Genomic DNA, 26,499 nt, shown 5'->3' on the forward strand with positions numbered 1-26,499 from the left:
CCCCTTTGTTAAGTTATACTAGGTAAGGCGTAGTTGAGTTGGTACCCAATGATAATTTTGAAGTAAGATGGCTGAATGCTTTCCATTTCCGGATCTTTACATTAAATAAAATTGCTATAGAAATTATCTTGAGTAAAAATATATATATAACATATTAGTTACAGATTATCTATTCTATGTATATACTAATTACAGATAATTTAGGTAATAATATATACACAAACCAATAGCATAATTAACATAATTATGCAAAAATATATTTCATAATTAATAGTCTATAATTTCTGCTATTGATATTCCTCTTTAAATTAATGTCGGATGATTAACAAATATCAATTTGTTAACAAAAAAAATGATGATGGTGTCGAGAGAGAGCATTAGTAAACATATCAACAATCTGGAGTTCAGTGGTGATATGCGGAAGAGAGATGACATGCGTATCATATACTTCACGAATAGAGTGACAATCCACTTCAATGTGCTTGGTGTGCTTGTGAAATACTGGATTAGCAACAATTTGAATAACACTAGTATTATTCGCATGAAGCAGAGTAGGCTTAATTTGGGGAAACCCAAGACCTAACAAGTATCTCGACGTCGGATTTAGACTGGATTGGACTTTTCGATTGGAGGCGGGTACTTTGACTTATCTTTTTAGATATGTCACTAGATATGCATTGTAGTTTTTAACAAGTAGTAATAATTATTTTCTTATCTGCATCGGTTTGTCACTACCAGATATCTGTCACATGCTTGTTTTTGTTTACCTGTTATGCATTTCATGTTAGTACCACTTGATTACATATGCTTATAAAGGTAGTGACATAACCATGCCTTAGTATGTTTAGGACCTAGGTTTTTATACCTTATCTGATCTGTGTACCTTTGATTTAATTCTTTGTCCTATGGTACACATTTTGTAGAGATGGATAGATTTAGGATATTCCCATGCTTAGTATCATGCACCATCTCGTATGATTGTATGTTGTGCGATAGTTGACTTCATTATTGTTGAGCACATCTCCAGTTACATGGATCTGCGCACACAACCACTCATGGGTTAGTAGTTTCTATCAGGCAGGGTGTGTTGCAGCAGAAGGGCTCCGTTGGTCCACTTATGAGTAGTGTGACGCAGCGTTGTAGCAGGACAGATATCTCTCCTCTGGACTGGCTCAGGGAGATGAGAGCATTGAGCTCCCCCACTTATGATTTGGGGTACGAGGATAGGTGTACTCCGACAGCATCCCGTCCATTCAGTCACTCATCAGGAGCAGTGATGGCAGAGTGCACGGTTGTCACAGCCCTACCTACTCGGTCTCACCATCGTGTGTGAGATGGCTGACTGGCGTCAGGGGTAACCAGGACATGTCATTGGTATCATACGCATTGATACATTTATTGCTTGTGTTTGCTGCACTTGTTTGTTGCATATTCGGTGGATGCATATGTTTGACATGAATACATGATTTCTATACCTCTCGGTCTATTATTCATACACCAGGTCCTGGTTAGTACAATTTTTCTCCTATATATTTCAATTTACATTTATCATTCCTATATCAAGAGACTATACGTATAATTATTGCTATTGATTATTTCTTACTATGCATGTCAGTAGTTACCCACTGAGGAGTTGACTCACCCCGTTGATATACTATTTTCAGGTTGAGGCTGCCCGGAGGATTTCCCGTCGCTAGTCCCCTCCAGATTTCGAGGATTTTCATATGGACCTTTTTATTGTTCTTTTCTTACTATATAGTTGTCTATGTGTTGGACTTATGTTGGTTTTTGCTTTATGGATATTATATTATCTTTATTGTCGATGAGTTTTATTGGATATGTTTTACTACATGCCTGCCTGGACGACAGAAGAGGTGAGTTGATTTTATTTGCGTCATTGTGATTTGTGTTTTATGGGTGTAGTTGAGTAGGATATAAGTTTTGAGCTTTATGGGTGTAGTTGAGTAGGATATAAGTTTTGAGATGGTTTTCCTTATCGTTGCATTAGTTTAGTTTTACTATTAAATTGCGTGGGTGTTTGCCTTATTTTTATTGTTATTGTTCCGACCATGTTGGCCGAGGTATATGTGACTCTGAGGGCATTGTAGAATGTTTCAGATTGTCACCCGTACAGGGGAGATGTTGTCGAAATTTCTTCTGGCAGGGACTCCCCCGGGGCGTGACAACATAACTTTCGAGAATTTTTCTAATTTGACCCTTGTGAAATCTAAGATATCAGCTTAGCCTTTTAAAATTTTGAGCTTGAACAGTTAAACATGTATGATTTTCTAAGTTTCTACTTGTGTCCTCAATTTATCATTTTCAATTTTTAATTTTTCAAAATCTTCTAACAGATAAGATTTTGCTAAAATTATTTTTAATTCTTTATTTTCTTTTTCAAGTTTGCAACGGTCTTTAGTTAATAATTTAACAAATTTAAAGAACTTATCATGTGGAAAAGATCGTACCTGACTTACCTTGTCGATCTCGTTGTCCGTAGCTCCCCATGAACTGTTGCTTTCTTCTGTTGACGCTCTCCCTTCATCGATGCTCTTGATGCTCATTTCGGACGAGCTTGCTTCGTCTTCTGGTAGGTACTCAGCTATTAGAGTTGTTCCGGTGATTTCCTCGGTTTCAGATTCTTCTGATGATGACTTGGTGTCCATCAAGGAGTTGGATTCAGTTTCTTTTGGTTCTTCATGGACCTTCAAGAACCGTTCCCAAAGTTCTTTTGCACTTTGGTAGTCACCGATTTTATCGAGATCTTCAACCGGTAATACGCTTAAAAGATGAAATTCAGCCTTACCATTTGACGTAAAATCGTCACGCTGCTTTTTGGTCCAGAGGTGTTTTTTGATTTCTTCTCCGTTTGTATTCTTCGGTGCTTCATAACCATATTTCATTATTAATAAAATATTAAAATTTGTTTTGAGAAATACCTCCATTCGTCGCTTCCAAAACGCGAACTCCCCCTCGAACGTTGGTGGGAGATACTAGCTCCGACCATTTCTTGTTTACTTTAGTCGGCGGTTAGTCCTTCTGAGGCGAACTTGGCTCTGATACCACTTGTTGGTCCAGGTAGGCCGGCTGGAGAGGGTTGAGTTGCTTGAAACACTAAAACAAAATACCTTTCTCCTCTTTCAACTTAGAGTAGCAGAAATAGCATAAAAATAAACAATATGAAATTAAAAGAAAGAGACTCGAAATTTACTTGGTTACAACCGGGATGGTTGTTAATCAAGACAGATGAAAGCTCACTAAAAATCTCCTTCGGTGAAGGCGGAGAAGCTTCTTACACACACTAATAGCTCAGACTATTGCTAAGAAATGAATACTCAAGTTGTTATATCTTTCCTAGGTTCAGGGGTCTTTTTATAACCCTTGGAAAAACTTATCTGCAGGATGAAGACGCCTTCTATAGGGCTGGAAGGCGTCCTCCAGCGAGGCACCGGTGGATAAAGTTTTATCCACTGCAACGGCTCGAACCAGCCTGGTCGAAGGCACCTTCCATAGCCATGGAAGGCACCTTCCATGATGAGTTGAAGGCGCCTTCCATGCGTAAGGAAGGCGCCTTCCATGAAGGCTTGAAAGCGCCTTCCATGCACATTGAAGGTGCCTTCCAGCAGAAGGCTTCAGCTTCTTTTTCTTTTTTCTCTCGCTCTTCAGCTTGGGTGATTTCGATCAACCAAAATAAGGCTCACCTAAACCTAATTTTGACCTTCTTCTCTAGTAACCTTTCTCCCCGACCTCTCGTCCCTCGGACCGCTGTGCGTGTCCTTCTCGTCCATCGGTGTACTCTTCCGCAGCACCTTGTCTCTCAGACGCACTGCGCCCGTCGGTTCTCTCCTAAGCTCCTGGGTCTCCTGATCGATTTCCTATGCTGTCTTTCTTGCCAAGAAGGACATATGAGGGATACATATCCTCTCCTAAAGAAGAAAGTAGAAAAGAAGAAGAAGATAAAAGAAAAGGGGAAGAAGGTCAAAAATCTAAAAGTAACATGGAATGACCCATCATCATCGAAAGAAGAAGAACGCCATATATCCCATTTTTCTCTAATGGGAATTGATGAAATTGCCTCCACCTCATCCAAAAATAAAGAAGAAAAGAGCTCAAGTGAAGAAGAAGAAGGGAGCTCAAGTGAAGTGGGAGGGCAAACATCGGATTCGGACTTCTCGATAAGTGAGGTATACAATATACCCACTCATAATTTACTTAAAATTATTTCAAGTACAAATGAAGGCTTGTTTAAGGCTAAAAATAAAAACAAATTCTTGAAAAATGAGATTAGCATGCTTAACAAAAAATTATAATCTATGACTCTTACGGATAATGATATGCATGTTTCTTCTTCTAGTTCAAATGCATTATGTTTAGAAGAAGAAAATAAGGACTTAAGGAAAAAGGTAGAATACCTTACCAATACTCTTAAAAATTTTAAAATTGGCTCAATACCCTAAGCATGATCATTGGGAGCCAAAGTGCAAGTTTCAACAAAAAGGGTTTAGGGTATAAGGAATCCAATAATGAAAAGTCTTATTATTATCTAATTGTTAGGAGCCAACCCAAGACAAAAACTATAGATTTTTCTTAAAATGAATCCCTAAGAAATATTTGGTTAACGTAATTAGGAAGAACTTCTATTGGGTACCAAAGTCAATCCTCAAGGGTTAGAGGATTGTTGAGGTTAGTTAACTATTGAAGTCATATTTAAATTCTTTTGAAAAATGGTTGACTTAAGATCTTAAGAGGAAATAGTTAGCCTTGATAAAACTAAATGATAAAAAGGGCTAAGTAAAAGTTACCTGCATTACATCTCACAATGACTTGCATAATATTTTTAAAGATGGATGTGAGATGATAGGATGATACTCATAATTCACTTATACTTATGACATATTGTTGAATTATGAAATATGTTAAAATAGTGATCATAGACTAACTATGGGGAAAGTAAATATTTAATTAATGGACATCTTTCCCATACATCATAGTTGGACATTTTAAATATTTTGAAAATAATTCTATGTTTTATTTATAGTGGCATAGTTATGTTAAAGCATATGAATTCAAAACAAGCTTTCAAATTGATACAAACTTGAGTGATTTTCAATGTTTTTGAATTTTTGTCAAAACTTCCAAAATACTTTGAAATTTCATGAAAATATATATATATATTTTTTCTTATTAGAGAACATTAAAATAAATATGTTTTCAAAATTTCATGATTTTATGAATTTTATAGATTTTTCTGTGTATTTCTGGAGTTGGCTTCAAAAAGCTGAAATTCGGACTGCTCATGTACCAGCCGACTACATCAGATACCAATCAACTGGTAGCGTTTTCGGTTTTAGTTAACTTAGTCCAAATTTGATGCCATGGTATGCATGATTGTTTGGTACAATCTTTTTGATGGTGTCAAAGGGGGAGAAATGTTAAGGTTTAAGTTAGAACTTTTTTTCTTATTTCTCTATAATTGTGCAAAACTTAAAAATTGAGTGATAGAGAATATGTTAAGGGGGAGCATGGATTTATGATTCATGTTTACATTTTACTTGTAATTTTCAAGTTGTTATTTGTGTCTAACTTAAACATATTGTCACACATCAAAAAGGGAGAGATTGTTGGTGCAATTGACCTAGGTTTAATCGGTACGATCATAGTTTTGATATGTGTGTCAAAGAGTTTAAGTTAGACTTTCATATGTGTTTTATATGTGTTTGAGTCATGCAGAACTTACATGAGGAGCTTGGTGCGGCAAAGCTTAGAAATCTCATCTTATGGCTCGGGTCTTTGAAGATCAGTGAAGGATGGTGCATCCGATGGACCGCGGACGAGGAGCAACAGAGTAGAGCCAAGGGAATCGACTTCAGGGCAACGTGAAGGATGTCAAGGAGAGGAGTCGTGGGCTCAAATGCATCTGAGGGACGAAAGCTGAGGAAGAGGCCTTCAAGTGTGAGTGAATGTAAGGTATCAGTCAACTAGTACTGAGACCAGTTGACTGATCCAAACTCACGACAACACAAAATGCTTCTGTGCCCGACGAGTGCGAAGACTAGTCGACTGGTGTTAACACCAATCGACTGATGGAAAGTCCCTTGGTAGAATCCCAGATTCTGCAGAGAGCCGTTGGTTGTGTCCAATGGTTACACCAGTCAACTAGTGTATGTACCAGTCGATTGGTGCCGAGATGAGTTGACCTTATGTTCAACTCTCTCCTCTTATTTAAGGGGATCTTTGGAACATGAAGGAGGTTACTGATTGTCATTGTAAAACTCCTAAGTCATTGCTCAAAGCTTCCAAGCCACACTCTTCTTTCTACTCTTAATCTTCATCTTGTAAAAGAAGAAGAGTGTTTTGTGAGAGGTTGTACTCCACTGATAAGGAGTATGCTCTAGAGAATAATCTATCGAAGGATTGAGATTCGTCCACCTCAAGGATAAGCCATGGAGTAGGAGCAAGTAATCTCCGAACCACGTTACATCGAGCTTGTTAGCATTTGTATTCGTATTTACTTTCATTGTGTTAGTAATCTCCGAACCACGCCCACGATATGTCCATAAGATGGACAAATCCTCAATCCATTGGTGGATTAATCCCCGAAAGACCTCTAGCTAGCACAATATCCTTGTGGATGGAGAAACCTCACCATAACCTTGATCATGTATACACAGATCACACACAGGAGCTTGGAAGACTACTAATAGGGGTTAACCACCTTTATTTTATCAACCTTGCCCAAGCACCCTGAGCTCTCTTAAATAGAGGTTGGAAGGAAACACTTAAAGCATCCACATTAAATACCCTATTTAAATATTTTATCCTAAATTTTGGATAGGGTAGCTAAAAAACTTTTACATCGGCTACTCTATCTATTCCCTAAATTAAACATTTATGAACAACACTTCTCAAAATTTAGGGAATGAATTTCATTCCCTAAATATTATAGAAGAGAGAGAAGAAATAGGGAAGTTGATATATGGTATATTGAAAAGTGGATATCCAAATTTAATAAAGTAATTTTTTTACCCTAAATTATGCATTTTAGATAGGGAAGCTAATGCGGATGCTCTTAGCTGTGTTTCCTGCCACCAGTTGACTAGTCAAAACACCAATCGATTGATCCTATATGGAATTTGACACTTACCAAAATTGGCTCGATACCAATTGATTGATGCAAACACCAGTCGACTTCTCCACATGAGTTGAGCGAACAGAGGCATTCTATTTACTCCCCAATCAACTGACCAATTGATTGAGCCCATACCAGTCGACTGATACAACTACCAATCGATTGGTTAAACCCTAACCCTAGGAGTTATGACTCCCAAATACATTCACTCAGCACTCTTCCTCGCCCGACCAATCTAGACCTAGCCTTCTAGCCTCCTCCATCAGCCTCGTGTCCCTCGGATGTCTCCCCATCCTTCATGCCTTCCCTTCTAGAGTTTCCTTCAGCCTTGTCCTTATTGTTGGGTCTTCCTTTGCCAAGAGACTCCTTACTTCCGGGACCTCAACCATTGCCAAGTCACACTCGGACTTATGTTGCCAAGACTGCATGCTTGGACTTATACCGTCAAGACTCACACTTGGACTTTCCTTGTTGTAACTATATCTGCACACTCACAATGCATATCAAATACAACAATAAACCTAACTTAAACCTTTATTCAAACATCAAAACCTAGGGCACTCATATTGTTCCAACAATTAATATATCAGAGGATACAAAACTTAAAGCAAGACACTCGATCCGATGAGTATACCACTAAATTTTTCCAGTTAATTACTAGGAATGAAAAATACAAGAAAGTGAAGATTGTTGAAATATCATATTCAGGATATTGTGAATATGTTTGACCTGTTTCTGTGTCTACTACATACTAGAGAGCATTGTTAGTGGAAAAAACATACATGATGTAATAGCATTTTTTTCCTATACACACTGTGAGTGGAGGATCTAGTGGTGTGGATACTAGGATTGGTAACAAAAGTGTCAAACAAATTAATAGAGGAAGTGGTAGCAATGGAGGACAAATTAATAGAGGAGTAGAAGCAGTGGAAGACTAAGGTGTTTCAGCTGCAGTGAGATTGGGAACAAACAATTAGTGTAAAAAAGTTGCAAGAAAGAAAGCACCATTTATGGAGAATGATGATTGTGAAGGTGTAGTCGAGTTCACAAGAGACCTCGTGTATTATAAAGAGGTGATAAATGAAGTGTAGTTGGAAGGAAATGTTAGGACTGCATTAGTGGTCTGGCATTCCTATTTGACACCAAAATTGATAATGGACGATGATTGACTGTGGAGTACAATTTTTCAGTCAACATGTACCATTCTAGGCAGGGTATATCATTTTGTGATCGATGATAGAAGTTGTGAAAACATTGTGTCTATTGAAGTTGTGTAAAAATTAAATATTCAAACGGGAAATCTCTCTAAGCCTTATAAATTGGAGTGTCTTAAGAAGAGAGGTAAGGTATCAGTGTGGAAGAGAGCTCTAGTTTCATTTTCCATTGGTCAGAAATATAAAGATGATATTTGATGTGATGTAATAGCGATGGATGATTGTCACACTTATTGTTGAATAGACCTTGACAGTATAATAGAGACGTGCATCATGATTGGCGAGCCAATACTTATAGTTTTATGTTTGAGTGGGTTAAAATTGTTCTACTATCATACAAACAGATAGTGGAACAACCTAAACTTGCAAGTGATGTTTCAACTTTATTGTGGCAGGCTTGGTTTGACAAGAAGTTGCAAGAAGCAGAAAGAGGGTGTATGTTGATGGGAAAGGAGATGGTCGAACCTAGCACTATTTCAAATTATGTGGCTTCGTTGATTGATGAATTTAGTGATATTTTTTTTTAAGACTTACCAAACATATTGCCTCCATTATGTGATATTCATCATCATATTGATTTATCAGCACTGCTGAACAGATTGCATAACGTGAGCATGAAGAGTTGTGTTGACAGGTTGAAGAATTATTGGTTAAGGGCCATATAAGGGAGAGCATGAGTACTTGTGTTGTACCTACTCTTTTGATACCAAAGAAGGATGGTTCTTGGCATGTGTGTGGATAGTAGGGCCATCAATTAAAATCACTGTCAGGTACTGCTTTCCCATTCTCTTTTGGATGATTTGTTTGACCAAATTAGTAGATCGACTGTGTTTACTAAACTAGATTTGAAGAGTGGGTATTATCATATTCGTATTAATTCAGGGATGAATGGAAGACGACTTTTAAGAGTAGGGAGGAATTGTATGAATGACTAGTGATGATTTTTGGGTTGTCTAATGCCCCTAGTATTTTTATGCGTGTGATAAATCAATTATTGTGACCCTTTATTGAGAGATTTATTGTGGTGTATTTTAAAGATATTCTGATATATAGTGAGACTCTTGAAATTCATCTTCAACATGTGAGGAAGGTTTTTAGTGCATTGCATAGGGAAAAAATTTATGGTGTAATGAAGAAGTGTGTTTATCACCCCAAGGTGTGGTTTTGGGGATATATGATTTTAGGAGCATGTTTGGAAGTGGACGTCACTAAAGTATAAGTAGTGAAGAAATGACCTACACTAACAACTTTAACAGAAGCAAGTTTTCAAGGTCTGACCTCATTTTACAAGTGTTTTATTGCTTTTTTTAGCAGCATCATGGCTCCTATAACAGATTGTATGAAGGGTAGCAGATTTGAGTGGACTGATGGTGCATATTCAACTTTCCAATTGATTAAAGAGTGACTCACAACTACACCAATCTTAGCGCTTCTAGATTTTTCATAGCCTTCTGAGTCACACACAGATGCTTTCAAAGTTGGTATTGATGCAGTAATCAATCAGAACAACAAACCTATGACATTTTTTAGTGAAAAGTTATAAAGAGCAAAGCTTAATTACAACACTTATGATGTTGAGTCTTATGTCATTGTGCAAGCAGTGAGATATTGTCATTGTTTTTATTTCATAGTGGATTTATTTTGTACACCGATCATGATTCGCTGAGACATCTACACCGGCAAAACAAGGTGTCACCTCGCCATACGAGATGAGTGCTTATTTGGAGTAGTTTACTTATGTGGTAAGGCAAGGGTTGCTAATCATGTGACAGATGTTTTGAGTCGTAGGAGCAACCTATTGGTTATGATGCTAGTTGAGGTGCTAGGTTTTGACTTTTTTCATGATTTGCTTGCTACTGACCCTTATTTTATTGTAATACTATAAGATGTATAGGTTGGGAAGAGAACATAATTTTTACTGTATGATGGATTTTTGTTTAAAGGCGAACAGTTATGGATTTCAGATTGTAATCTTAGCTTGCAGATAATCAAGGAATTGCATGGTGAAGGGTGCGTTGGCAGGTATAGAATGTTGCAACTAATTCAGACTTCCTTCTTTTGTCCTACTTTGTAGCAAGAGGTCAAGAAGTATGTGTAGCGGCGTAAAATTTGTTAAGTATCTAAGGGGGTAGTCACTAATGCAGGACTATACATGTCACTGTCAGTCCCTTCTCAGTCTTGAATTGACATTAGCATGAATTTTGTATTGGGTTTTCCACTTACCCAGCAAAGTAATGATTCAATCATTGTTGTCATCAATAGATGGTTCATGTTATTCCTTTCAATGATGGCAAAAAAGGCGAATACGCTCGCCCCCAGCGCTCCCGCCAACTCGTCCCAGGGCCAACACGGAGGAGGTAAATTATGGGCAGCTACTAGCTTTTGGAATAGTGACTAGCACATAAGGGAGGCATTTACCTCGGCTTTCAAGAAGACTACATATGTTGTTAATGTGGTAGAATTATTCTTTGGGGATATCTTTCATCTTCATGGCCTTCCAACATCCATTGCTTTAGATTGGGTTACTCATTTCCTTAGCCGTTTTTTGTGCAGCCCATTAAAGTGGTAAATACACAATTGAATTTCAGTAGTGCCTATCACCCTCAAACATACAGACAGATGGAGGTTGTGAATAGGTCACTTAACGATTTATTTCTCTTCTTAGTAGGTCATGACCAAGTGAAGAGTTGAGATCAAAAGCTATGTCAGGCAGAATGTGTTCATAACCATGCAATGAATCGCAATACTGGTTTTAGCCTATTCTAGGTGGTTTATTTGGTTCAGCCTCATGGCCCACTGGATTTGTTGTCATTACTAAGCACCATGGTAAAGCAATTGACTTTGTGAATTGCTTGCTGGAGGTCCATAAAACAGTACATGAACATTTATCTATCTCTAATTCCAATTACAAATATAAAGCAGGCCAAAAGCTGCGACACTTGGAGTTCGATGTTGGTGACTTTGTGTGAGTAGTTTTAACTAAGAATCATTTTGTCACTGGAAATTATAACAAATTATTAGCCAAGAAGATTGGTCTGATCGAGATTGTTGAGAAGATAAATCTCAATGTGTATCGTTTGAAGCCGCCTGGTCATATTCGCACTGCCAATGTTTTTAATGTGAAGCATTTGATTCCTTTCCATGGTGATTCTTCTTATGATGATGTGACCAACAATTCAAGGATGAATTTTCTCTATCTTGGGGAGAATGATGCGAGAATGACAAATAAACTTTTGGAGGTCATAACTTTTAACTCGGGTGTTAAAACGGATAATCTATGCGCTAAATTCGTTCAGAATCTATATTTATTATTGGGTGAAACCCTTAACCGGCCATTTTCAGGTCCAAAAATTATCATTTAAGACCTTTTTGGAGGCTCTGAATATTTTTTTTTACTATTTTTAGTAATTTTTAAAATTTTTGGGATTTACTATATTGTGGCAATTCCTGTCTTTTGCAAGTTAGGGCTTTGGGTTCATTTAAACATTTGTTTAATTGTTTTGAGACCGTTTTAATCAATATCAATTTTTAACCATAGTCTTCTACTTCAAAACAATGAGTTTTGCTTTTTTATTTTTTTGATATTATGTGAATCAATAGATTTTAGAAGATTATTTTCAGTATATATGATTCATATATGAATTAACGAATTCAATAACTTTTGCAACATCACCTTGAGATCACACTTGAAAGCTAAACAGATACTCGCAATATAGATATTTTAAAAATATTGTAGTACAAGAAAAGTGACTTCATAATAAGACACAATTAATACTTATTTACATTGAGAGTATGCTTCAGCTGAAGGACTTAATTTGTTACCAAGGGAAACTGTGACTTCTGCAAACACTTTTTATTCCTTTCGTCCTTTCATCACAAGTATAAGTCCAAGAATTTATCTATCTCTTTTGAAAGTTGAGGAACTTGATAGAATATGCAAAGACAAAAAAGAACATGATGACAAAGCCCAAGTTAGTCAATGCCGCCCACTTAACAAAGCTATACTCATAACCCAGGTTATCTTTCAAGTATTCTGTAAGTGGTTTATCATGTTCTCCAGGAATCTGAACGGTGCCCCCCTTTTTCCCCAACTGCGATGCTATGACACCATAAATTGTCCAAGATACTGGATTTCCCCAGTAGTACCACCTCCACCATATGGGAATATCCTGCAAAATGTGCCAACAAGAGTTCAGCGCAAATATCAACATCACAAATGAACAGTTTGCTCAGGAACCATGCATCCTCTGAGATATGTAATCACTTACCGGTCGTGCAATCAGGAAGCCTGAGAACAAGTTCCAGAAGTTGTAGAAGAAACTAGACACAATACCGGCAACTTGGTGGTTGGGTGTGAGTGCCACAGCCATCATACCATAAAGTGAAAAGTAGGTAAAGGACATTACAATGAAGTAGAAGAGCCAGAAGAAGTTCTCCGCATGCCAAGTAAAGCCAATCATCGAGAAAAGGAGAATTGTATAGATGAATCCCTGAACAAATATGTATAGTGCCTCAATGCTCACCTGCAAAAAGCAAAAATTATAAGTAGCTCTCAGTTTTTTGAGAAAATCAAATAGCTCTAGAATAATGAATGAAATTATTAACACTGTCTTTCCAAGTTAAATATATGCAAGTACTAGACTTCAAAGGAAGATGTGAAATAATTTTCCTTGTTAATTTTTGTCTGCCAAGTAAACAGCATATAATTACTGAAGAAACAATTTGACAACTATAGCCACAGAACAATAATTTTTGCTGTTCTGCTAAAAAACTGCAAAAGCAATCAACAAGGAACTAGTCCGTTTGCACTTTATACATATTTATTACCAGATAAATGGTGTATATATTTTTCTTTTAGTTTTCCTTTCGTTTTTGCCTTCTTGTTCTTTCTTCTTCGTCTAATGAAGCACAATCAGTCCTATCAGTGTTGAATAATTGGTACTTTAGCACCTTTAAGCAATAGATCAACTACTTAAAAAATTATTAGAACTTGAAAGAACTGGTAACTTTTAGCACACTAGGAGTAGTATTGGAATTTTTAACTTACAATTATTTTGTAATATCTCTTTGTTATCTCTGAAATCTAATCTTTTCTTTTACTTATAACTAATATTTTCATGATGGACTAGCAAATCCATCCATAAAATTAAATGACTTTTCAAGTTTCCACATTCATGTTTCAATATTATATGACTATTCATACTTCTTTCATTTTTTATATAGAATGAGCAAGCATAATCTCATAATTTACTCTCTACAGACTTACTTGTGCAAATGCGTAGGCCATGGCTGAGTACATCCCTGCCGCTCTTTCACGATAGAAGACTGTTCTCTCAACAGCCACAACAGGCTGCACATTGATAGAGTTGCTGGAACCAAGGAAAAAGACCGCAGCATAGAAAGCTCCAACTAGATTCAAAACGTCTTGTTGAGTCGAACTGTTCATGTCCAATAGATGAGGAAATTGTAAGTCATGATTATGAAAATTAAAAGAATACTTAAAAGGAAAACACTCTCTACAAGTTGATATAGAAAACTTAATACCAAAATGTACAAATTAAATTCTAGTTTTTCCTCAATAAAGAAAGCATCACTTGGTTTGTTAATTTCTCCAGAAATTCTGAATTTAGAAGCAAGTGAGCTTTGATTAAGAACACCATGAAAAGTAGATTAATATTAACCTTTTTAGTTGGTCTATAAAAGAAGTTTCTTCTTATGCTACTGATAAAAAGTATTGCAATTCATACAGTGATATGGAAAGAAAAATGAAACAAAAAAAACAATTTAGAAGTTAGAAATCTTACGTCTTGTCTCCCATCTGCCAAAACATCGTGCCAAATATTAAGGCTATGATGACTGTCAAGAAAAATCGGACAGCATTATATTGTGGGTTTCTCCAATATGACCAATATTGTTTCCAAAAGCAAGCTTGACATTGAGTAGTAAAACTCTGGGAGTACTTTTTAGGGAAATATAAATCCTTAGAATCTGGTGGTGGAATGCTCAATTCCTTGATAAGTTCTTGAATTTGTCTGAACAACAAAGTGGATCCATAAGGAAGATGATTTTGAGGTAATATATTTTAATAAAATATATATCTTATACTCACTTATGAAGTTCCGAATTCGAATAAATTTCAGCAAAGTCTACATTCAAGCTAGCCTCAACTTGGGGAGTACTTATTTCCAACATCCATGTTGCAGGGTTCACACCTTCTACGATCTTTGGTACACCTGGAATTGTCTACAAGATTGTCTCTTTTATGAACCAGAAACTCAAAATTCAGTGGAATATAATTCCTAAAATTAATTCATTCTATGGATACTTTCTACATGATTATATCTTGCACCTATTGAAAGCAATTTATTATTGTATTTTATGAATGAAAATATACAAAATTTTGAAATGACGTTTTAATTAATTAGATTATCAAACAGTAGTTCAAAAATCATTAAGTGATTGGAAACTTACTTCGAAATATTCGATCAGCTTGTGGGAGTGGCGACCAAGAGGGCCAGCATAAATAACTTGACCTCCCCTTTTCATCAAAAGAAGCTAGATACAAAAAGAAAATAACTCATCTCAAGAAGCAATGTTGCATCAACAAACAAAACTACATTGGATCAAAATTTATGATGCAAGAGGAAGTGAACCTCATCGAAAGCTTCAAAAATATCTATGCTTGGTTGGTGGATCGTACAAACAACGGTGCGTCCTGTATCCACTGTATTCCTGACTGTCCTCATAACTATGGCTGCAGCTCTTGCATCAAGTCCTGATGTTGGCTCGTCCATGAATATGATGGAAGGATTTGCAACAAGCTCAACAGCAATTGTGAGTCTTTTTCGTTGCTCAGTCGATAGACCATCAACCCCCGGAACTCCAACTAGAGCATCTCTCAAAGTGTCAAGTTCAACCAACTCCATAACCTCTTCCACAAACATCTACAATTAAATTGTTGTTAGTCCAGTTAAATTATGGATCAAAAAGGAACATACGTGCAGGAAGAATTTAGAGAAAATCTCGAATAACAAACCTAAATATCTATAGACGGTTGGTGTACAATAAAAATGGCAATATTCAAATGTGCAAATGGAAACTAGAAATCTTACAAAACATGAAGCAGCGAAAGCATAAATTGCAACTTACCATTCGTGTCTGCTTGTCAATTTCAGGTGCAAGACGCAGCCAAGCAGAGTAAACAAGTGATTCATAAATAGTCATATATGGCGAGTGAATGTCATTCTGTTCACAGTAACCACTTATCCTAGCAAAAGTCTCTTGATTTTTAGGATAACCAGAAATACTAATGCTCCCTTCAATATAACCACCAGTTTTCCTTCCTGCTAGAACATCCATCAATGTAGTCTTTCCGGCTCCACTTACTCCAACCAATGCAGTCAAAACTCCAGGCCTAAATGCACCGCTTACAGCACATAGTAATTGAAGACGATCTTCCTCAATTCCTCGTCTCTTCATTTCCTGATGAGAAACAAAAATGCCAGTTATGATTTTTTATTCTTTTCATTTTTTGCCCCTATAATGCATACTAAAGTGCTAAATGGAACAAGTTTAATGATATGTTTGTATCTTAATCAAAAACAAGAGACCTATTGAGGAATCCCATACTATAAAAATTATTAAGATCATATTTAGATAGAAAATAAATTTGGAGGAGTTGAATGAATATGAAAACTTTATAATTGATCTCATATGTTGTCATCCTTTGTTTTGAAATCAGTTGAAACAAAAAAATGTTTAAATCTAGAAATTTAGAAATACTATCAAATTCAAACTCTTTTATTTTTTTAAATGCTAGGAGTTTAGACTACTCTCATACAAACATGACCTAAAGAAATTGATCATAAAGATTATTCTCAGGTTTCCGGCCTTTAGATTTTGTTTATCCAAAGGAGAGAATTTATTTATCAAATTAGATAAAGAATATATGATCCAACAGAAGGTGCAATAGATCACTTGGTCAGGATTAGCTATAGAAGATTACAAAAACTGGAGTCAATGACTCTATTCATTCAAATCAAATTTTTTTTGATGAATTAAATCCAATCTAGATAAATTGGGTGCAGGAGCAAACAACCAAGAGCTTTATAGAGGTAATGTGGGATAAGTCATTGCATCAAAATGGAAAAAGGATAACATATGTTAGATCTACTTACAGCAGGCATGTCAACATAATAGTTCACATGATTGAAAGCAAGAGAGAGAGGCTGGAAAGGCAAAACCATTCCTCGCTTTGCTGAATGTACTGAAGCGCTAAAAGTTTCAGAGTTGTTTCTCCTTGCTGATTCTGGGGGATACAAAAATAAAACACTTTAAAAGAATAAATAAAATTGAAAGCTATTAAAATTATTTAAAGTTATGACATAGCTTGAAGAAAGCAACAGGTACATCTCATTTGATTGCCTAATCAGAAATAGACCAATGTGACTGTTTGGTTATATGCTAGATCGTGACAGTCCAAAGTCATTCGCCAACGATATATTTTTACCCAGACCAAGATTTGCACCATGTTGGACAAGAACACTTGGATCGTACTTAAAAAAGATTGAGTAGGGAATGGAATCAGGTGATGGTATTATCTTATTATAAGATTTTATTTTAAAAACTTCTCATATTGTGAGTCCATAATCAAAATACTAAACATTGTGTTAAAAAAATAGGACAAATGTGATAATGCAATCTGACCTGATAAATCCTGTGGATCAGAATGTGCGATACTTCCTATTATTTCAATCCTTCTATTTAATATTGATGAAGTTTTCTTTTTCTTACTAGATTCCTCATCAACAATTGCATTTTGTGCACTTGCCAAAGCTACAAATAAGGAAAATTTGTCTCACATGATAGAAATGATCAAGTAAAGAAATGAAAATTTGAAATTCTAGTGAACATTGAAAACTTACGATTCAAGTAGGTGAGCGCAAGGACAAATAATACGTTGAACAGAATAATAAATCCGATGAGAGCCCCAATAGCAAGCCAATACCAATAGCCACGGGAAAACATTCCTCTAGATTTGAGTATAGCAGTTCCTACAGTTAATGCATCTATGTTGGTGTCATTATTTGGCTGCAACAAGGATGTGGAAAGCAAGCATTAGGTATGGTAATGCATATAGCAGTCAGAGAAAAAACTTGTGATAGAACCTACTGCACCCCATCTTGGATCAAGGAACTCATTAATAGCAATAGCATTTTGCCCATACATTAAAGGGGAACTCCAGAAACCCCATATCCACCAGGATTTGATGTCATCTGCTCACATAATCATCAAATGCTAACTTCAGTCTCAATATATCAGTTCAAAGATTGTAAATTATCAAGAAAATGATACAATTTATGAGGAAACAAGAAAAGAATTATTAGTTAGAAGTTTTCAAACCTTTAGAAATAACAAAGCCTCCTAGCACAAAAACAATAAGCAAAGCAAATGTTCCAAATGTATTGGCTACAACCATGGTTCTTCCAGCTGCAGCAATGAAGCGGAACAGGCCAAGAGCCATCTGATGTACAAGGAGAAGTGCTAGGAACTGGCGGAAGAACCTAACATATTAGGAAAAAAAATTAAGAGAATGCTGATTAAAATTAACCTAAATATATCATGTCATGGGAAAAAAGAAGTCGCAACCATGAAATGTATCTTAGGTACTATAGGAGTACCTTAAGTGGTAAACATTAAAGAAAATTATTCAAAAAATAATAGGAAAAATTTTAAGTTGTTACCGGCTTGCAGCAGGGGCAAAACCAATCACATAATAGGTAAGTATGATCCAAATTCCAGTGTCCAAGAAAGAAAGAGGGATCCTGAGGAGACAATATGCAATGCCAAAAGCCCAAGCAGGGTAAAACAAGAAATCTCTTTGTTTATAGAACACAGGGAGTTTCTCAACAGTCATCACCAGTTCTGCCATTCCATTGAACATGACATTGGTTAAAGTGAAGAAGAGTGCACCATAAAATTTGTTGCCATCGGGGATTGTTTCATGATGCATTTTGGTTCTTAGAAACACAGTCATGGCTATTAAAGAAAGTGTAGTTATCTGGGTTGTCTTGAAAATGTAGACAAAAGAGTTTCTTTTCATCAACAACCACTCCCTTGATAAACATGCTTTAAGAAGTTCCCAATTAGAAATGCCATATTTCCGTGTTGTCAGTGCGGCAGGATGTGCTTTAGATTTATCATAAGAAATAGTAAGCTCTGCATATAGTTCTTGCCCGACATGAAATTGCTTAAAAAGCTCCACAAACTCAGAGACTGAAATAAAACGGTATGGTTTGTCCTTATTGTACCAATATTGTTCTTGATCCTTCAAAGAAGTTACCTCTTGAAGAAAGTCAGCAACTCCTTTCCTTTCAGGACATCTAAAGCCAACAAACTCAAAGAACTCAACAACATGCTCTCGAGGACCTTGATAGACTATTTGACCCTCTGATAATAGAATAACATCATCAAAAAGTTCAAATGTCTCAGGTGCAGGTTGAAGGAGAGATATAAGCACTGTCCCATCCATGACATGAACCATTTGCCTAATGAACTTTATTATTTGAAAGGTCGTAGAACTGTCAAGTCCAGTTGATATTTCATCCATGAAGAGTGCTCGTGCAGGCCCAGTTAGCATCTCTCCTGCAACAAAAATCATTAAGTTGAGGTTACTATAGATGAATACATTTAGAACAAACAAAATTGAAGTTGAAAAAGGTCAAATATGTCAAAAGCATTGAAGTGAAAGGATGGAAATTACACCTTACTGAATGATTTTCCTTCAAGCCTAATGGCCTATAAATTTGAAGATTTGGGCATGTTAAACATCATAAGAGGGGGTACTTTAATATTTAATCTTAGAGAGATTGATTTTTATAGTATTTTTCTTTAAGACGGTGATAACTTGAGTTGTAAAGAAAGATAATGATATTCACCATCTAATTTAGTGTTGCATAAGTTTCAATAAAGTATATAGTTTTTCATAAACTCTTTGTTTTGAAAATAACACCCACATATAATTGAAGGAACCAATTATCTGGGCTGAAAGACCAATCATTTAATAAAGGTCAATGAATGACAACCAATGTATTCATATTCTCATAGCAAAGAAATTACCCGTTGTCACTCGTTTCTTTTGCCCCCCAGAAATGCCTCGCCGCATCTGATCACCAACCAAAATGTCTGCACATATATCCAAACCAAGTACCTATTGTCCAATATTTCAAGAATTATAGCTAATAACAACTTGAGAAATGATGAATTACATTGCAAAGTTATAGGCATGAACCTTTAGAACGTAGTCAGTTGATACATTAGTTCTTTGTCCTTCAACTGCAGCAGCCTTCATGAATGCATCAATCTCAGGATCTGGTTTAATTCCTGCATCTCTCTCTCGTCTTGACAATTCTGATAACATTTCATACCTTGATCCCACACCTAAACATCGTGCTGAGAAATCCAATGTTTCTCTAACTGTCATCTCACCATTGTGAATGTCCAACTGACTAATGTAAGCAGATGTTCTTTGAGGAACAAATTCTGAGAGTTCATGGCCACAGTATGTGACTTTACCCCATTGCTGCAATAAAAGCAAAAAAGATTAATAAACATTGTGTAAAAATTTATGTGAATGCTCATAAAAAAATATAAAAAATTGTATATTGATGCAAAATAAGAGAAAGAAGAAGAGAAAAGTACCCTTAGTCTCTTATCAAGTTTCCCAGCTAGTGCAAGCAATAGTGTTGTTTTCCCTGAGGCTGGAGGCCCAAGCAGCAATGTCATTCTGAGAGTTGAAGAGATATTGAAGAATGAGTTATATTTCTCATAATGATTCATAATTCGAGCATTTAGAAGCCTCTTTGTATACATGTTAAAGTGCCAATACCACAAAAAAATTAACTTCACATGCTTGATGTATGAAATCATTGTAAGTTGTTTTCATAAGAAGAACTAAACAGTACTAGTTACTACTAAGGAGCTTGATGTTGAATATAGAAAAAAGCTCATAAATTTGAAATGGATTTGATTAAAATATGTGACTTTCTTCCAATGTTAATTCATTCCCATATTTTTAGAAAACCAAGTATCCTAGCTAAAGCTATACATATTCTCTAGAAATTCCCTGGATGATAATTATAATGAATATATGATAGAATCAATGAAATTTTGTGGCATGTAAAATCTCTATTAAAGAATCACTACCTCTCTCTCTCTCCTTATCTTTAGGGATAACTAAAGTTTTATTTTTCTTTACTAATAAACTAAAATGTTGCTGAGTCTTATTGTTATTATTATTATTATTTTAAGATTTAGATTAAACCATATTAGGGTTTAGACTAAGTCATGTTATCAATCTATAAAAAGGAGTGTTGAGAGTTTTTTTTTGAGTTGCGAGTATGAGAGAATAATTTTGTATCAATCTACTATTTGTCATTAATCTTCCTTCAATCTCTTCCTTTGAATCTACAAGGGATATCAAAGCCAAGGGTTGGGATTAGTTACCAAGGACTTCAAGAGCAGCGATCAAGGATTGTGTTTACATGGAGACGTCACTAGGTCACACTCGATGATTGTGAAGTTTATTGATCTAGGATTAGACTTGGCTAATTATAGTTGATACCCATGTCAATTTGGCGGATATGATAATTTTTGAAAGTGGTTTTGAAAAGTTTAATAATAATAATTATATCACTTGGAGTACTTGTATGCCAATTTTATTTACTTAGTAAGATTTATGAGAGTTATTGGGGGATTTGAGATATCACTTCGCAGTAAATCAAGATGATTTTAAAAGGTCAAAGATCAAAACTTGTAAAGTAATGTACACTTTATCAATATCTGCCAAGGATGATTGGCTACAACACATCATAGATGCAACACCGAAAGAGGCATGAGACACTCTTGCTAGAATTTTCGCTTGGACAAATAATGCTAAGTTACAACAAGTTGAGAATGAACTATTATCAATCTCGCAACATTGTATGATGGTGAGTGAATATTTTACCAAAGTTAAAGCTTTATGTCAAGAAATTTCAAAATTAGATCTTCAAAATCAAATTACAGAGACAAGGATGAGGATTATTGTTCATGGGATGAGTTCCGAATTTAATGCACTACTCACAACGATTCATGGATGGTCTAAAGAACTGATGTTGGATGAGATAGAAAATGTGTTAGCCAATCAAGAGGCATTGGAAAAACAAATGTTTAGAGTTTCAATCAACGAAGAAGAGAAAGCTCTCTAAAGTAATAAGATGGGTAAGACTTCTATCATTGAGAGATCAAGAAATAGAGGAGAATCAAAGAAAGATGAATGTCATAACTATCAACAAAGAAGGAGTTGGCTAGCTAGAGGTAAAGATAAATTTCTAAATGAATAATCAGTGCTACAATTGTGGAAAAAGATGTCACTATGCTAGAGATTGTCAAATATAACATAGCAGAAGGAAATGTTGCAACATCCTCCCATCCACAAGTTGAAAATGAAGATGAATAGGATTTTTAGAACTCCAGTTCTAGTTTAGAGCCAATTACAAGTAATTCTAATAATTCTATTCCCTCTCTCACAATTAAGTTAGAGGAAGAACACATAATGATAAGTGATGATTCTATTAACTATAATGATGATTGGATAATAGATTGTGGATGATCCAACCATATGATAGGAGATAAAGAAAAATTATCAAATATGTTAAAGACAAAAGAAGCGAATTATTGTCAAGGCAAACACTCAAAGATACTCATAATTCATGTTGGCAGGACGATGGTGGTAACCCGACTCGATTCAAACCAAGTAAAGTTGGGGAATGCATTTCTTGTATTTAGGACGAAGAAAAACCTCATATAAGTGTCACGACTAACATCACAAGAAACTATGTTGTGTTCAAGCCAAAGGATATCAAAGTTTGAAGCTGACTAGCACACCACTCATAGAGGGATGAAAGCTAGAATATGTTTACATGATGTCATCTCAAACAACTTGTGACAAATCATATGAGAAGACTAAGTCTCCTTGAAAAATAGGAATACATCAACAAATTGAAAAAGAAGGAAGACCAAGCCAACTAGAAGAAATCCATGCAAATGAAGAAGAGGAAACTCGGTCATATTTAATAAGATCAAAAAGACAAAGAAAGTCAAATCCAAAGTATGCAAATGTTGTGGTTATTGAAGAAAATAAAGTAAAAGAACCAAATACATATGAAGAAGCACCTCTAGCAAAGAATGGAGAAAAGCTATGGAAGAAGAAATTTATGCTATGAAACAAAAAGAAACTTGGGATTTGATACCAAAGCCTAAAGATGTAAAGACAATAACAATAACATGCAAATGGATGTATAAAATAATGAGTCATCTTGATGGATCAATAGAACGATACAAGGCATGATTGGTGTCTTAAGGATTCTCATAGAAATATGGAGCAGACTATGAGGAGACATTTAGTCTAGTTGCAAAGATTACAACAGTACATGTTCTATTAGCCTTAGTTGCTTGTAAGGATTAGAAGCTCAAGCATATGGATGTGAAGAATGCACTTTTGTATGGCAAACTTGGTCGAGAAATATATATGGACCAACCTCAAGAATTTCAGAGAAAGACTCACCCAAATTTTGTGTGCAAATTAAAGAAAGTACTTTATGATTAAAAGCAAGTCCCAAGAACTTGGTATAGAGATAGCAGAGTTCTTGATTCAAAGTGATTGCTCAATGGCACCATCAGAGTCCAATTTATTTGTAAAAGCTCAAGGAGGTTAGTTGACAATAGTACTAGTCTATGTAGATGATCTTATTATCAAAAGAGATGACAAAGTAGAGATTGATCAAATCAAAGTCAACCTATCGATATGTTTCCAAGTTAAAGATTTGGGAGAATTATAGCATTTCCTCAATCGTTGGACTCTTCTCATGCAAACGAAATGTACTAAGGATCTCCTAGAAAAGTATGAGATGGAAGAATGTAAGCATATCAACTCCACTAGAGGTACATACAAGGATATACTCTGCTGAAGGAACAGATTTGGAAGATGCAATAATGTACATGCAATTAGTTGGCAACCTAATCTATCTCAATCTCATAAGACCAAACATATCATGTGTAGTGAGAATAGTAAGCAAATTCATGTAGAAGCTAAAGAAACCTCACTTGGAAGAAGTTGTTTGAAGAATTCTAAGATTCATCAAAGATACCATTGATTGTGGTATATTATTTTAAAGAAAGGGAAAAGGAGAAGTAATTGGGTATTTGAATGCTGACTATGCTAGAGATTATGAAACAAGATGCTCAACTACAGGATATGTGTTTAGTCTTGATTTGAAACCTATCTATTGGTGCAGCAAAAGACAACCAACGGTATCACTATCAAGTAATGAATCAAAGTATTGATCTCAATAGCTACAATAACTCAAGAGGATACATGGTTGACGCAACTAGCAAAGTATCTTCTTCAACCGATTGATAATGCAATACAACTACATTGTTATAGTTAGTCAACTATACACTTAATTGAGAATCCGATGTTCCATGCAAGGACCAAACCTATTGAAGTACATTATCATTTTGTGAGAGAGAAACTCCTAGATTGAGGAATTAAGATGGAGTGTGTCAAAACTGAAGACTAAGTTGCAGACATATTCCCTAAAAGATGTAATGGTGCAAAGTTTGAAGACTTTAGAAGGCAACTAACTTAGCATGGTAAACAAACATACACTAATTAGAGAGTAGTAAGTAAGAAGAGGAAGTATTAAAGAATCACCACCTTTCTATCTCCTTATCTTTAGGGATAACTAAAGTTTTATTAGAACAAATTTTAAAATAGGCCAATTAGAATTTTTCTTTATTGAATAAACTAAAAAGTTGCTTAGTCTCTTTTATTATTATTATTTTTTAAGATTTAGATTAAGTCATATTGAAGGGGAGCCTTGGCACAATGGTAAAGTTGTTGCCATGTGACCAAAAGATCACAGATTCGAATCCTGGAAACAGCTTCTTGCAAAAAGCAGGGTAAGGCTGTGTACAATGGATCCTTCCCCGGGACCCCACATGGCGGGAGCTTCGTGCACCGGGCTGCCTTTTTTATTTAGATTAAGTCATATTAGGGTTTAGACTAAGTCATGTTATCAATCTATAAAAAGGAGAATTGAAAATTTTTCTTTTATGTTGTGATAAGAGTTTCGAGTGATTGGAGTATGAGAGATCAATAAAAGTTCTTCTTTCAATCTCTTCCTTTGAATCTACAATCTCTTGGGTAGAAAATATTTTATCAGAAACTTCATTAGATGTTTCAAACAGCTAATCTCAGATTCAGACTTAAAAGAGGAAGAAAAATCGATTAGCAATTACAACACTCATACGAATAACTAAATGATTGGAAAGACAAAATTTAGATAATCTCTCCACATACCTTGTTGGCTTGAGTATTCCACTGACATCCTTAAGAATTTTTATGGTCTTTTTCCTGGATTGGTTGAATCTTACAAGACCAAAGATATCCTGAATATGTGTATTAGAATACAAAGAAAAGAAGAAACATTAAAAGGAGTAATGAATTTTGGAAGTGCAATTGATATTTTCTTTTCATAAGAGGAAAAAAAGCAATAAACAGAAACTTCCTCAACTATAATTCTCTGGAAGAATTGGAACTAGACTCTGGAAAAGGTGGAAGGATCAATGACGAGTGATGGAACTTAAAATATAGAGTCATCAATATAAAAATTCAGTGCCAAAATGACGCCAAAAAATTCAATCATAATTCAGACATTTGGGTAAAAATTAAGTGTTAATTTTGTCTATTTTCAGAGGGCAGTAAGAGTTGCACCTATTTTCCTACTGAAAGTGGAAAGCATGATCACAGAGTGACTAACAAGGAAGGGAATTCACTCTTTTTGAGTGATTTCCTTTTTGCTATCACTCTTGTTCTTTTCCATGTTCCTCTTATTAGATTGTCTTATAATTCCCCTTTTATTTGCCTCGTTTATTTTAACATGGTCTCATGAGACAGTGAGTACCTCAAGAATGTTTATGGTGAAATTCCACAAGGTGGGTAGTGCTCTGCTTCCAATATAAACATCTGCCTCCACGGATATGTTCTCATACCGTACCTCAATCTTTGGAAGTTCCAGCCCCACCCTGTTCCAAAATACACACAAAACATCATAGTTTCTTGAAATATATATATATATATATATATATATTTTAAAAAAAAAGTAAAAACCAGATGTCGACGAATGACGATTATAAAAAGAAACAAACAATATTTTAAAATTCACACAAAAGATTCCTTTTTCCACATAAGATTTGTTAGTAAAAATGCACAAATAAAATCGTTGCTAATAGATAGACGACAAACTTGTACACTGTTATATTGTTTGTCTTTCGGTCAACAACTTTGGAATTTCAGCAAAGGTGCTGCTAGTTGAAAAAATCAAGATAAAAAAACGAAATTATAAGCGTTGTTGCAACCCACCGGTCGATTCGATCGCGGAGGCGAATGAGGAAGCGCTCGTTGTCCTCCTCCACCACCTTGAAGATCTGCTCGAGGAGGCGCTTCCGATCCTGGGGGCCAAGATTGTTGACATCAACTTCGCTGGCGATGACGTTTCCGTTGTCGATCACCTGACGGATTATGCCCTTGCGCATACGGTCGTATGTAGGCAGCTTCTCTAGCGCTGCCCACTTGAGATTCTCCTCATCGTCGCCCTCCTCCATCACCAGGCTGCGCCGGAATACGTCTGCTCGGTCTCGGAAGCTGTCAGCCCAGCTCCGCCGACTGCTGCTGTTTCTAGTGAGATCGTTTGTCATTTCCAGCTGGTTGTTCCCCTTCTTCTTTTTCTACTACTACTTCTACTTCTTCTTATTCTTCTTCTTCAGTTTGATTAATCACGCATTCGGAAGTAGGAGGAGAAGTAAAGAGGTGAAAAGGGAAATGAAGAAACTAGTGACAGCGAATGAAAGCTTCTTCTCAAGTGAGGAGGAGGAGAAGGAGGGAGTGGTGAGAGTTCTTATAGTGTGTTGGAGAAGCTTCTTCTCGCGGTCTACGTTTTATTTCCTTCGGTTATATTTGTTTTTTGTTGGTTGGTGGACTGACTGTGATATATATGGGAGTTACTTGGTGCCGGAGTTGACCCTCTAATCATTTGGCAAAAATGAAAAGGATCC

At 35.8% G+C, this 26,499-nt stretch overlaps 1 protein-coding gene across 1 annotated transcript; it reads right to left on the minus strand.

The window, feature by feature from the left end:
• Positions 1 to 12,037: 12,037 nt before the first annotated feature.
• LOC122009837 (pleiotropic drug resistance protein 2-like) lies at positions 12,038 to 26,335 on the minus strand. The gene is made up of 20 exons (XM_042566147.1): positions 25,808 to 26,335; positions 25,350 to 25,470; positions 24,746 to 24,834; positions 20,044 to 20,128; positions 19,634 to 19,924; positions 19,462 to 19,552; positions 18,087 to 18,987; positions 17,746 to 17,906; positions 17,515 to 17,618; positions 17,268 to 17,433; positions 17,050 to 17,178; positions 16,521 to 16,651; positions 15,493 to 15,825; positions 14,997 to 15,287; positions 14,815 to 14,898; positions 14,453 to 14,586; positions 14,148 to 14,375; positions 13,610 to 13,781; positions 12,612 to 12,866; positions 12,038 to 12,512 (listed from the first exon to the last, which is right to left on the minus strand). The coding sequence occupies exons 1-20, from the start codon at positions 26,140 to 26,142 to the stop codon at positions 12,243 to 12,245; spliced, it is 4,371 nt and encodes a 1,456-aa protein (XP_042422081.1). The 5' UTR covers positions 26,143 to 26,335; the 3' UTR covers positions 12,038 to 12,242.
• Between the last annotated feature and the right edge of the window lie 164 nt (positions 26,336 to 26,499).

The sequence above is a fragment of the Zingiber officinale genome, chromosome 8A (assembly GCF_018446385.1).
Source record: "Zingiber officinale cultivar Zhangliang chromosome 8A, Zo_v1.1, whole genome shotgun sequence".
Taxonomy (NCBI): Eukaryota; Viridiplantae; Streptophyta; class Magnoliopsida; order Zingiberales; family Zingiberaceae; genus Zingiber; species Zingiber officinale.